Source organism: Acipenser ruthenus, chromosome 17 (genome assembly GCF_902713425.1).
Source record: "Acipenser ruthenus chromosome 17, fAciRut3.2 maternal haplotype, whole genome shotgun sequence".
Taxonomy (NCBI): Eukaryota; Metazoa; Chordata; class Actinopteri; order Acipenseriformes; family Acipenseridae; genus Acipenser; species Acipenser ruthenus.
The window spans coordinates 5,151,457-5,165,557 of record NC_081205.1 but is presented as its reverse complement, the minus strand read 5'-3'; the positions used below and the strand labels follow the sequence as shown (position 1 = coordinate 5,165,557).

At 37.4% G+C, this 14,101-nt stretch overlaps 1 protein-coding gene across 1 annotated transcript in view; it reads right to left on the bottom strand.

The window, feature by feature from the left end:
• Positions 1-4,095: 4,095 nt before the first annotated feature.
• Positions 4,096-14,101, bottom strand: part of LOC117423695 (guanine nucleotide-binding protein subunit alpha-13) — a 28,554-nt gene continuing 18,548 nt past the window's right edge. The window contains exon 4 of the mRNA XM_034039782.3: positions 4,096-10,018. Coding sequence (XP_033895673.1) covers positions 9,446-10,018 — 573 coding nt within the window. The 3' untranslated portion in view covers positions 4,096-9,445. The remainder of the gene's footprint in view (positions 10,019-14,101) is intronic.

The window sequence follows — 14,101 nt, the reverse complement described above, 5'->3', positions numbered from 1 at the left end:
AAGAAGTTTAAGGTCCATGGAACTGTAGCCAACCTCTCTGGGCATGGCCGCAAGAGGAAAATCGTCCCCAGATTGAACAGAAGGATAGTGCGAATGGTAGAAAAAGAACCAAGGATAACTGCCAAAGAGATACAAGCTGAACTCCAAGGTGAAGGTACGTCAGTTTCTGATCGCACCATCCGTCGCTTTTTGAGCAAAAGTGGGCTCCATGGAAGAAGACCCAGGAGGACTCCACTTTTGAAAGAAAAACATAAAAAAGCCAGACTGAAATTTGCTAAAATGCATATTGACAAGCCACAATCCTTCTGGGAGAATGTCCTTTGGACAGATGAGTCAAAACTGGAGTCTTTTGGCAAGTCACATCAGCTCGATGTTCACAGACAAAAAAAATGAAGCTTTCAAAGAAAAGAACACCATACCTATAGTGAAACATGGAGGAGGCTCGGTTATGTTTTGGGGCTGCTTTGCTGCGCCTGGCACAGGGTGCCTTGAATCTGTGCAGGGCACAATGAAATCTCAAGACTATCAAGGCATTCTGGGCGAAACGTACTGCCCAGTGTCAGAAAGCTCTGTCTCAGTCGCAGGTCATGGGTCCTCCAACAGGACAATGACCCAAAACACACAGCTAAAAGCACCCAAGAATGGATAAGAACAAAACATTGGACTATTCTGAAGTGTCCTTCTATGAGTCCTGATCTGAATCCTATTGAACATCTATGGAAAGAGCTGAAACTTGCAGTCTGGAGAAGGCACCCATCAAACATGAGACAGCTGGAGCAGTTTGCTCAGGAAGAGTGGGCCAAACTACCTGTTGACAGGTGCAGAAGTCTCATTGAGAGCTACAGAAAATGTTTGATTGCAGTGATTGCCTCTAAAGGTTGTGCAACAAAATATTAGGTTAGCGGTCCCATCATTTTTGTCCATGCCATTTTCATTTGTTTTATTATTTACAAGATTATGTTGAATAAAAAATCAAAAGCAAAGTCTGATTTCTATTAAATATGGAATAAACAATGGTGGATGCCAATTACTTTTGTCAGTTTCAAGTTATTTCAGAGAAAATTGTGCATTCTTCGTTTTTTGTGGAGGGGTACCAACAAATTTGAGCACGTCTGTATGTGAAGTATGACACTATTTCTACTGGTGCACCATTTGAACACATGACCCATCATACCATTGTAGCAGTCACTGTGCAACTAGAGCCTGTTTGTAAAGAAATTGCATTATTGCAGTGCTACTGCTCTGTCGCCATGCAATCATTTGGATGCATGCTCAAACAATAGTATGTTAAACAGAAATCCTTTGACAAGATAATCTACTTTGTGCTCTTCACATTGTAATACTCGGTTGTATTGAACTGTGCGAAGTTGGGATATCTTTTTTTGTTTTTGTAGTTGTAAAATCAAAAGGAGATAAAACATGAACCCCCCAACTCCCTCTCCTCCTTGTTGTTCTGGTTACTTGAGTTCCACTTTTCCCACATCATCTCAAAAATAAATAAGAGGAAGGAAGGCTAAAAGAGACGCATGCCAGCTGTTCATAGGCACATGAGAGTGGAGAGCGAGAGAATTATTCTCTGGCGCTCTGGGCTGAACGAATGAAAGGACTTTTCAAATATTTATCAGGACTGGCCGCGCTACTGCACAAAGCCCTTTCTCTGCATTACTAAGACTGGTGAGGTTGGCATAAAAATACATCTTCATTGTTACGGGAGCAGTAAAAACAATTACAGATACTGATCAGATTAAAACAGTTCAAAAATGCTACCACATACCCAGTATGCTAACCTCGGGTGGTCTGTGGCTTGCTGAGAGTAATGGTAGATTGACTGTCTAAGGATTTTGAGTCTGAATTTGTGTTGTGCATGACTAGTGCTGCAGCCGATCTTTGTTTTGTTGTGGTAACAGCATGGAAGTGAGATGTGCCCCCTTCAAAACAGAGACATGCAGTAGTTCTCAATGGGATCCCATCCTGGTAAAACAATACACAACTGACAATTGATACTGCACCACTAACTGTGACTCTGTTTAGCATCTCTATAGCACCTTTTCACATTGGTTTGAAAGACATCTAGAGATCTAACCTGTAGGCGACTACACCAGAAATACACAACGCTTGTACATTTGATACCTCCTCATCAGATGCCTTGTCACCCCACAGAGAACAATGGTAAAAAAATGAAAATGCACTTTCCATATCTTTACTGATATATACCTGCAATAATCCTCTCCATGTCAGGAATGTAACAGCATTACATACTCTCTGTGGCTGTACTATTGTGTAATGAGGAAGCACTAAAATCAGGTCTGGCGTTGTTTATAGGCCTTGCAAGTGTGCTGAAAATGCAGTTAAAAAAAACCGCACTCAGGAAACTGCGTACTGAACTGCTAACATCACCCAAGCTACCGACCGCTGCGTGTATGCATAATTCATTATGGGCTGATCACAAAGCTTCAGGGAGATGGGCTGTAGTTGAATACAGGAGTGTCACATCTGAACTGCCAGTACTATGCAGAAATTAGCCAATAAAGAAAGCACCTACTGTATATATTTCTCGAGGTGTAATAGAGTTCAGTACACAGTTTTGTTACTGGTTTGCAAGACTGGCAGCAAGCAGAAGCACGTGTGACATTAATCAGTATTCAAAAGAGCACCTGTAGCTCAACACAGCTTTCTATGTTGCTGGGCATGCAGGAAAGGGAAATGCTGATGAACCACTAGCTGTAACAGCCTCTGCACATTTGCTATTCTGTCTGGTATACTGTACTACACTATACTATAGAGTACAGTGTTGGGGAGTAACACATAATGCTTTACTGTAATCGGAGTACATTTTTCAGTAACTTAACTAATGGTTCCTTTTATCATACAGACAACGAAATGTGGTAACAGGCAATAATTCAGGTGAAAAGATAAGTTACTTTTTGTTACATTAAAAAAAAAAGACTATGGTTAATTCATAACATGGAAATCAGAAAGCGCTTCAACAGTGCAAGTCAAACCTTACAAGTCGCATGAACGCGCTTTTCATCACATCTTGCTACAAATTGGCATCGGAGAAGGGAATGAGTGGGTTTGAAAGCTGGCTCTTGAAAGAAAACTGAGCTGCAGCCTAACCAAACTGAAAAACAGTATCTCTGAAAAATATAAACTGTGCCTGAGAAGTAACTATTTGTAACTAATAACAAGTTACTGTAACTAGTTAGAATTTTGTTAAACTTGTAACTGTAAACTGATAACTTTTTAAAAGTACACTGTACTATACCTCTGCTGCCATTCTATGTAGCATTAATTGTGCAGATTTGTATTCTTAGTAAATAATTTACATAACCACTTTTTTTTTTTTATAAATGCATTTGCATTTTCCAGGTTTGGGCTTCATATAAATAAACACTTGGTATAAAGTGTCTCAAAAGTGATCCATAACTATGAAATATGTAGTAATACTTAAAAGATGCTGAGAAAGTACTTTAGCGTTACTACGCGTCTCAAAATGAATGATCTGTACTGCATGTTCACTGGCTTGAAAAGGAAGAAAAGTGTGTAACAAACATGGTATAAAAAGGGCTTTGAAATAAGACCCAGCTGATTTGTATCACTAGAGACGACAAAGGAAGCGCGCTGGATTTTGTATCCTGTCTGTGTGCGTGCAGGTGGTGAATAGTGATCAGTTATTTCTGTTCTCTGACTTGGACATTGTTCCATTGCACGTGTTCCACATTGGAGAGGGTTCAGTAGTGTAAAAGAACTGCAGGTCTCCACAATATGCAAAAACAAGAACCTGGCACACAACAGAGGGGAACATGCAAATTCCAATGGAACAGTTATTGTCCAGGGCCGTCAATGGAAACCAATACGTTTTCAGAGGAATATTTCGTTAACGTCTATGCTGCATTTTTCTTCTAAATTTCAGAATTCACTAATTGGAATGTCTGTTAAATACATGTTATATGCATTGTTCTTACTTTGTGGCCCCCAAAGAGCCTTTGAACTATCTTATAAATCACATGCAAAGCTTGGTACTAGCTAAAAACAGGTTTCTCACTTAAGAAATCACACATTTATTTTTCTAGATTTCTAAAAAATTGCCAGGGATACAGAAAATACAGGTTTATTTGTTTTCCCTGTTTATTACAGATTACATTTATCCAAAGGTAACCAAAATGAAGAAATAACAAAGACTTACATCCTAAATTAAAATGCTTAAAAGTACTGTACACACATGTAATATCAGGAGAGGCACATTTCCTATACAAAACTGAAAATATAAAAAAAGGTCAGTCATTGGACAACAGTTTAAGTATAGTATGTACAATTAATTGAAAAAGCATATTCATACTAACATTTTGGAATATTAACGTTTTATGCAGATGTTTCCACACACACAAACACAAGTCCAGGACACTTCTCTGACATCATATTTAACCCCTTCTAAAATTCCATTCCTGCTTTTTGAAAATAATTTGACGTTTTAGAACTAGAGGTACTTAGACTTGCAGTTGTGTGAAGTGATGGAACTGCAGCTTGAAACCAGTTTCAAATTTCTTTCTTTTAATTGAATACCTCCAGCTATTTTCCCCATTGATACCCTTGCAGTGGTTGTTATCCCAGGTATGATACAGTTCTTTCTTTGTGTGCTTTCTGTACCTCCCCCTTCTGTAGTTCTACGATAGCAAAATACGAAGTTGCTTTTGTATCTGGGATACAGCAAAGACATCAAAACCAGGGTAGATCTTCATTTATAAAATAGCTCGCTATTAACTACCCATTGGTTAATAAACTTCAAGCGTGCTATAAGTTATAAACTTCAGCCATTTCTTTTCTGAACCAACACAGCTAACATTTGTTTTAAATAAAGTTCCCAATAAGATTCTTACATAACAAATACACCAAATGCTTCTTCAGCTTACTTTAACTTTACCAAAACAGGCACAAAGTCTTTAAAACAGCAAACATTGAATTAGTCCCAGGGATAGAAATGAAACTTCTAATGCATGGCAGTTTCACCCATCACGGGTTTTAGTATGATCTTGATTAGTTAGTGTAGTGGTAACAAGTTCAGGTTTGTCCTATTAAATTCATAGTAAAAACCAAAAATAGATCAAATTGCTATGCAATGGGAGTCTTATTTCCATCACTGAGACCAGTCATATGGTTTAATTTTTATGCTACGATACAAATTAGACTCACCTGTATGACCTAGTCCTAAAAGTACCAGAGTAATCACTTTGTAGGTGAACTTGATTTCGTTTGTTGTTACAAAACAAAGCTTTATATCAGTATTAAATAAATCGCTCAATCCCTGTTAGATCTGATTTTATTAAAAAATAAATAAGTAAAAAGTCAGGCATTCATTGCTAAGTAATTTGGTCTAAGTGCTCACGAGCTAAAGGCTAGGGATACAAATCATGAATGTATGTCATGGTTCATTTTTGCATGGATTTGGCAGGCATTACGTAGACCAAAAAAGGTTTGTGTATCTAAACACAAACCTTGCTTGCCATTAATTTGACATTTGTTTTTCCTTACTACAACAAACCAGAGGCAACAAGAATTTACTGGTGCAAGTTGACAACCAGAATGGCCATTTATCATGTTGAAGTGACAACAACAATCTCACCAGTATTTAGCATTCAGTGGTGGGACAACATGCTGCTGCCAAAACACAAGCCTCATAAATGGCACTCCACAAGCCATATATGACAAAGCGGATTCCTGACCATTTCTTTCAGTATACAAAACTATTACACGTCATCCTTGCCAAACAAAAGGTCAAAAATGAACAAAACCAACAAAGTCATTCAACATGATAGCAGTTCCTTTCATTTAAACATGCTGCATTCCATTTGCATTGTTAAGTTCTGTTATTTTAGAACCTTTCCAAAAAAACAACCACCAGCAATAGCTATGCAACAGGAATAAAAAAATAATAAAAAGCCATCAAGCATTTTCTTTTCTCTTGGTCTTTTTATTGAAAAGATGGAAAGGGGTAAGACAGAGCAAAGAAGTAGTTCACTGGATGCTGAACCATTATGAATATTTTGTTGAAGAAATACATTTCACAACCATACATGTTACACTTTCTATTCATGACCCCCACCCCCCACCCACAAATAGTTCAGAAGTTCTGCATATAACATATTTTCAGGCAAAATTAAGTTATGAAGGCTTTTACTTTCCAATATTAAATGATCTCAGATTTCAGCAAATAAATATTTATCAGAGAATGACCTGAACAATGCATACAAGTGACAGCAGTTTAATTCAATATAAAAAAGGGTCAAGAACACACATGGCTGTGGTTTTTTCCCCCCATGCGTAATAAAGCAGGAGACACACCCAAAGGCATTTTAATAGGAGTAAAGGCTTTGCTTCAAAAAAGTACATGCTCAATCAAGCAATGCTTCAAGTTGGTGAGGTTTGGTTTTCATCGAATAGGGCTGACGCACAACAATTTAAGGCAAAGAGAAAAACCTGAAAGACTGATGGGACCCATTCTCTCAAATGAGTTTCTCAATAGGAGGTGAAAACAATGGTAAGTACAGTTGGCAATTTAAGACAAGCAAGACATTTTAACCAGGCACTGTGAAGTATTTTTTGCAAAGTAATTTTGCATGTGTTATTATTTCCATTTCTATTTTAAAGCATATTTTGCATGCTCTTAATTGTGTTACAAATGAGTAATAAATACACTGCTGAAGTGAATTCCTTAAATTAGCCACACAAGTTCCATAATTTGAAAATGGTGTAAAGCATTTATTTATTTATTTATTATTTTTTATTTCTACTTCAAACCATCACGATTATTTTTTTGTCTCATCTATAAGAAAAATCCTTCAGCATCAACATTGACAGCGCAGGAACGGTTTCTGGAATGCACCAGAGAAATTGACTGCTTGGGCGGGTATGTGTGTGTGCCCTGATCTGGCATGTTTACAGATGCAATGCTAAGACGAGGTTGAGATGGTGCTTAAACACAAGTTGTCAGTTAGGCAGCCTTTTCTTTTTTTACTCACAATCACAAGGCCAGACAGTCACCCATTTGTCCAGCACTTGCTAGGCTTGAATCATTTCCAATATCCACACAGCCTGTCTCCGTTAACACTAGGGATGGAATGACACTTCTGAAATACAGGGGATGTGGATAACATAATGGTGATCAGACAATTTTTTTTTTTTTTTTTATTTTTTTTTTTACAAAAAATGACCATTCAAAAGATTCCTTCCATGTATTTGGAGTGGCCTCTTTTTTTTTTTTTTTTTTTTAAAAGACAGCTCAAGTGCTCATTCTGGACTAGTATTTTAACAGTAGAGGACATATGCACATGTACTATAGTTCAGAACTCCAAACCCGTTAGATGTCAGAATGTGGAATATTCACAAATGCTTTATTTATAAAAGTTTTGTTGTGGTTGCAAAAAAAACACATGGCATATCTTCCCAGGAAATCAGTGAAAAACATTTTGAAGACATTCACAAAAGGCACATTACAGGCCACCCTATACAGCACAGGCGCCTATGTAGAGCCGACTGTACCTGAAAATCCTCCAAGGATGCGGTGTTGACAACACCACCCTATACCACCCTCCGGGATATGCAGCTGAAAGCTACAGACACTTGAGCCAATATGCAGAGCAAGGAATAGCAGACATCCAGAATCAAAGCCTGAAGCTAGACAAGAACTGTTTGTTGCTTTGATCGAGAGCCAGCACGATATCTGCCTGAACATTAAAACCGTTCCTAAAGAGATCACAAAAGTTCAAATAACATTTCAAGAGTGGTCATCGTACAGTGCAACCCCCACAGCATAGGGTGGTTAAAAAAATAAAATGAAAACTGCAAGACAGAACAGCTCATTGTTAAATAAAAAGTATCACAAAGTAGGAAATCACCATTGTAATAGTGCAGTACCTGATAAAATGTTTCTTAAAAAAAAAAAAAAAAATCACATTAACTGGAACACAATGAGATTTCTAAAGCCCCAATTCCACTATTCAGATGATAAACAGACTTTTGAAATGTATAATACTGAAGTTTCATTAAGTTTGAGCTAACAGATGAAACGGAACACTAAAAAAACTTTAGGCGCGTGAAAGACAACAGGCACAAATCAAGCTCTAATTTCAATACCAACTGAACTGGACAGCAGTGAGGCTTTTTTGTATGAGTCAAATTCAGGGAAGCACCTATTACAGTGATTTCCATTCAGCAAAAAGACTACATTTAAATGAAACTTTTCAGTTTCAAAAATGCATTTTTACATAACAGCAAAAAGAAATGTATTTTGGCATGATGCAAAAAGACAAAAGATTACTTTAAAATAAAATGTAACAAATAAAAATGGGTGATGGCAAAATCAAATACTCACACGATTGATTACAATGAAAAATAAACTCAAGCCTTTAAAACACCTATTCATGATTTATATACAATGCCTTTCTCAAACCTATTTTGAAAATTAAGAATTGTTTCTGTACAAGACTCACTACAATATTTATAAAACCATTGAAAGTGGTAAGTTTGAATGCTTTTAAAAATCTCTTTACAAAATGAGCCCCCCCCCTCCCTCCCTTTTGTATGCAATCAACTGAGATCCAAAATAAAACCTGACAGACATTATATATTAAAAAAAAAAAAAAAAAAAAAAAAGCTCACAAACTGGCACTTTTGATAAGGCTGCTTTTGAGGCCATTATAGGTTTACTACAGACAAATGTAAATGACAATGAATGGGGGTTCAGTTTGGTATTCAGTTACAAACAAACAAAAGAAACTTTCCATGATAGACTGCACAACTTTAAAAAATAAAAAAATCTAAGCAAAAACATGTTATTTGCTGGATACATCCTGTTATATATTTTTAAAAAATGTTAAGTTAAGGCCAGGCTTGCGGTAGGCAAACAGTTTGGCTCAGAACACGGTGAAATAAAAGTAAAATAATAATGTTCCAGCCACTTCTATTACATTTGAGCATTCAGCACTTACTGGCTCAGTAACCCATACTAATAGATCTGTGCCCTGCCATCACCTTGCTCGCTCTTTTTTTTTTGGGGGGGGGGGGGGGGGGGATTTCCCACCCACTCAAACGCCACCCAGCCACCCACCCCACCACTACATACTCCATCCTCCTAAAATTCTCAATTAACATTGGTTAGTCATTAAAACAAAATTACTCATTCTTGGTGTTAACATGATGTAACTGCAAAAGTAAAATACAAAAAAAAGTGTGAGAGAGCGTGCAATGGAGAGAGACGGGGGTGGTTTTTGCTATATAAAAAAAAAAAAAACTGGTCTTACTGCAGCATTGAGTACGATAGCATCTGATTTATTCCACACACTCACGTGTCGTGTGCTGCAGACTTGCAACCCCCCCTCTCCTTCTCTCCCCACATACAATTTGCTTAAAAGGTTATTAATTAAAAAAAAACAAGAAGTCCCAGCGAGCATCACTGTAGCATAAGCTGCTTGAGGTTGTCGTGCAGGATGGTATCCTTGACGTCGCGGAATACCAGGCGAATGTTCTCTGTGTTAATGGCGGTGGTGAAGTGGTGGTACAGCGGCTTCTGCTGCTGGTCCCGGCGCTTGTTGCGGAAACACTCCACCAAGAATTTCTGGATGTCGGCCAGGCTGTGGGGCTCCCCCTCGTACTCGGGGAAGTAGTCCTTGATGGCGACGACTTGAACTTTCTGCTCAAGCAAGTCCGTCTTGTTTAGGAAGAGAATGATGGAGACGTTGCTGAAGACGCGGTTGTTGACTATCGTCTCAAAAATGTTTAGGGACTCGGTGAGGCGGTTGGTCTGTCGGTCCTCCATCAGCACCTGGTCGAACTCGCTGGACGACACGAGGAACAGGATGGACGTGACGCTGTCGAAGCACTCAAACCACCGCTTCCTCTCCGACCGCTGCCCGCCCACGTCCACCATTACGAAGGGAACGTTCTTGATCTCAAAGTCATACTCGTGGATTCCCTTGGTGGGTTTTCGCGCCAGCAGGATATCTTGCTGACTTGGGAGATAGCCCTGAAAGGAATGGAAAAAATACACATTATAAACCAAATAAAAAAACATAATGCAACACACAAGTGTTGGAGAATGTTTAAAGTTGGTTATAATCCCATACCAATTGCTGGTTTTAATTTAACTGCAGTGGATTGAGGAGGTTTTGCAGATTAATCTCTCCCCCCCCCCGTTTGGATAATTATCAAAATAAATTAAAAAGAAAAAAAAGAAAAATAAACGTTACCAAAATGCCAACTTCCACCCACATTTGAACTTGCACGTATTTTTTGAGAAAAAAAATAAAATGGCCAATGAGAAGAAAAAAAGTTAATATTCTAACCTCAGTAAGCCACAAATCTGACATTTGGTTATCCTTGTCACTCAAGTATCTAAAGGGTTTGGCTAACTCCTTCACCAGTGATACATTTAACCACTATGTTAATGAAATGCATTAGCCAAAACAGTGCTCTAGTTCAACCTCAAGTTTCTCGGTTACATCTACGAGATCAACTTTATTTAATCAGCACTGACTGGCAGTGAATAAGACATAGTTCATCCTCTGATGAAGCGCATGATAACCACAATGCATTGGAAACGTACTTAACCTACCAACTGAAAACTCACTCGAGAGGAGAGAAGCTGAACAATTAAACTGCTCATTCAAGAAGTCAACACATCATGGTGTATAACTGTGTTTGAACCATGGGTCAGCATCAATCTACAATACGTAATATTAAAAAAAAAAAAAAAAAAAAAAAAAAAAAAAAAAAAAAACTACTAGTACAAGCCGGTACAAACTGTAAAAGGCAAATCCTGGGGTGTATCCTTTGTGTGTATTTAAAATTGCATTGTGGTAACCTGGATTAATCTTTCTTTGCATTCCAACACATGAAACCAAAGCTTCACATACCAATACATCTATATTTAAAGACAGACTTAAATTTGTTCCCCATAAATTGTAGTTGGTAAAAAGGGACTCTGCTAGCTCTAGGTGTTGTACAGTAAAAAAAAGACCATTCTCCATAGACTGAACAGCAAAGCATGGAGTTCCCTATGGAAAAAAGCAAACTAAACTATGAATTACAAAATACTTTCCAATACTGTGCTATTCAGCAGAAGCTTCGTTATGCTTTAACGGAAGAGAACTAGGGATTTTAATGTAAACAGGAAGCAAAAATGCTTATTGCTACAATATAACCTACAGTCAATAACCATCACCAAAATGGACTGAGCAAAATAATCTTAAAATGGAGCTCGTCCCAACAGAAGAAAAACGTCCCATTTAAAAAGGACTGAGCTTAATGGTAAGGTGGGTTTAATCTGTCGTTTGGGTTAAAACAGAAAACTGTTTAATGAAATTCATCAACATGAATAAACAAAGTCCAATATGGGTCTAACTTCAGGCACTGTACAGCACATTTGTTTAGAAAGAGCTTAGTTGAATGCCTCAACATTTTCACTATTAGTAGCTCATTAAAATAACTCTAGCAAACCCCCCACCACATTCAATGAGTAAATTCATATAGCCCCCTCACCAAGGATAATGGTCTGTAGTTGTTACTCTAGTTATTCAAGAGAAAGCACAGTATACTTTGTCAACTAGTCTACCACTGATCCAATTAATCACTAAGAAATTATTTTTCCATCTTACTTTTTTGCCCACTGTACAGAAACATGGGCATTTGATTGCAAGGCTCAGTATCACACAATGCATTTCCTAGGAGCATCCCATAGGCAGTCATTTTGCTGCCACAGTAACAGAGGTTCAACAGAAAGTTCCGTCCCATCCCCCAAAATGCAAATGAGTAAAGAAAGTAAACCAAGCCTCCAACTTAAAGCCATTATGAAAGAATGCTTCCTTTCTCTATCTGGGCCTTGATTCACCCCCTTTTCTGTGCCAGAATGAGATCACTTTATTAGCATTTGTGTTTAGCCCCACAAAATGGCCATGATGGAGAAGTTCACCGCTGTGAAATCTTTGCAACCATGCTTCTGTTTGAATATAACCCTACATGTGTGATTGTGATTAGAAAACTAAAACCAAAAAGAAGCATTTACAAGCTTCTGCATTCACTTAGGATGCCCATTCCAGGGCCACATTAACCTTCATGAAGACTGGTATAGTAGTCCTGTATTAATGGCTTTGTAGAAAGTTAATATATTTAAAGTGTGTCATGGGATTTACAGATGTTCGAAAAAGCACTGCAGAAGAGATCAAATGAAGAAATTTAAAAAACAAACATACTAAATCCAAGGAGGAAAATCTACTTATAAGCATCATCACCAGGTTAAAGCAGCTGTATTGTGTGTAACTACCTCAGAGGAGTTAAAAAATAATTGGCTTTTTTTTACTATTAGAATTTGACATCTGTACTCTACAAATAATGCATAGGAACTAGGTTCAGTTAAAATTGCTTAGTACAACAATGTTAAGTATACACAGTAAAACACTATCCTGCTGACATAACATTCTACAGTGTCAGCAATATGTGTATACTGAAGTTCAGATCAGGATTTTGTTAGTGTGCTAAGAATAGTATTTACACCTTTACAGAGTCAATTGAAAAGTCTGAGGCAGGTCTTGCCTTTTTATATGCACACAATTGTTTGAAGACAGTTGTTTTCCAAAAAGTGCAAACTGAATGCTCCTTGATATTCAATTATGCAGATAACAACTCACCATGGGAATATACAGAACTCACTAATGTGAAGTTTGCTTATGATAAGGGTGTGCTCGCAAAGCAGGCTCATAAAATTAAACTTCACAAATAAAGGACACAAATGTGTTTAGGTCGCTGAATTCATAGTGCTACAGTGCCTTAAGGGTACCAGTTTCACCCATAATAACCCTTTCCTCTGCTAGCAATATTAAAATGTGGGGCAAGATGTCATTCATCCAACATACAATAGAACTTATTTATTGAGCCATTAAAAAAAAAATATATATATTATATATATATATATATATATATATATATATATATATATATATATATATATATATATGACTAACAAATCTGAGGGCTGTGAATTTGGGGCCCACGTTTCCAACAATTCACCTAACCTGCATTGCTCAATAGGCAGCATTGAACTACTGACCACAACACGTCAGGAGGTGTGAATACGTTTATAAGTAAAGATTGTTCATAACGGTTAGGTTTTATCTAGTCAATGTTTTTTCCATATTCTTTATCTAGTCTATGAATAAGTTTTCCCCTAAATATTACACACAGGGACTATTATGCCCTGTAATTAATCATCAGGCAGCAAGTAGTTTCTATTTTGATCTCTTGCTCCTAAACACGTGTTTTATTAAGCCTGAAGTAGTTACCAACCCTTTTCAGACAAGGAGGTAGGAGGAACAACAACAACGTGGCTGAATGAAGCATGTAATGTGCACACAACACATTAAAAAGGTGTCCCCATACCATACATTTTGATTGCCTTCGATAAAATCAATAGTTCTTTTGCTGTGTTTAAAACTACAGCCATCAATTCTGTAGGATCAGACACACAGCAAACAACCTTTAGGCACTAAAGCTTTAAAAAGTGAAATTGCATTTTTTCATACCATGAGAACTTACCTCAGCTTAGTCTCTAGTCACTATTCTTAGGTTACAAACATAGTAACTAGAAGCAGTGTGCAGTACTCACCACTTTCATAGGAAGCAGCTTTGTAACCACTTAAGGAAAATTCTGGCTTTACCATACAGCTAATTTATTGACCAGATGATAATTTATCTTGTTAGTTTGCTTTACAAAATTATATGTACCATCTCAGCATTACCATTCTGCAAAAGGGATTTATAGTCTATTAGCAAATACCTGCACCACCTCATGGCTAATCTAAATATGTGGGTGTGGTAATTAGCCATGTGCTTTTCAAGGAGTTAATATGTATATTTAATTTAACCTGGGAGCACTATAGTAATTAACCTTCTACACTGGGTGTCCCAACAGTGGCAAATCATAAGCAGGACAGTCATTTAGCTTGACTACCTAAAATATTTTTATATCTCTATCCAAGCATGGGGCCAGATCCCTTTAGATATGACAATCCACACCTAGGCAGCTCCTGTATAGTATAAATATAGAAAAGATCAT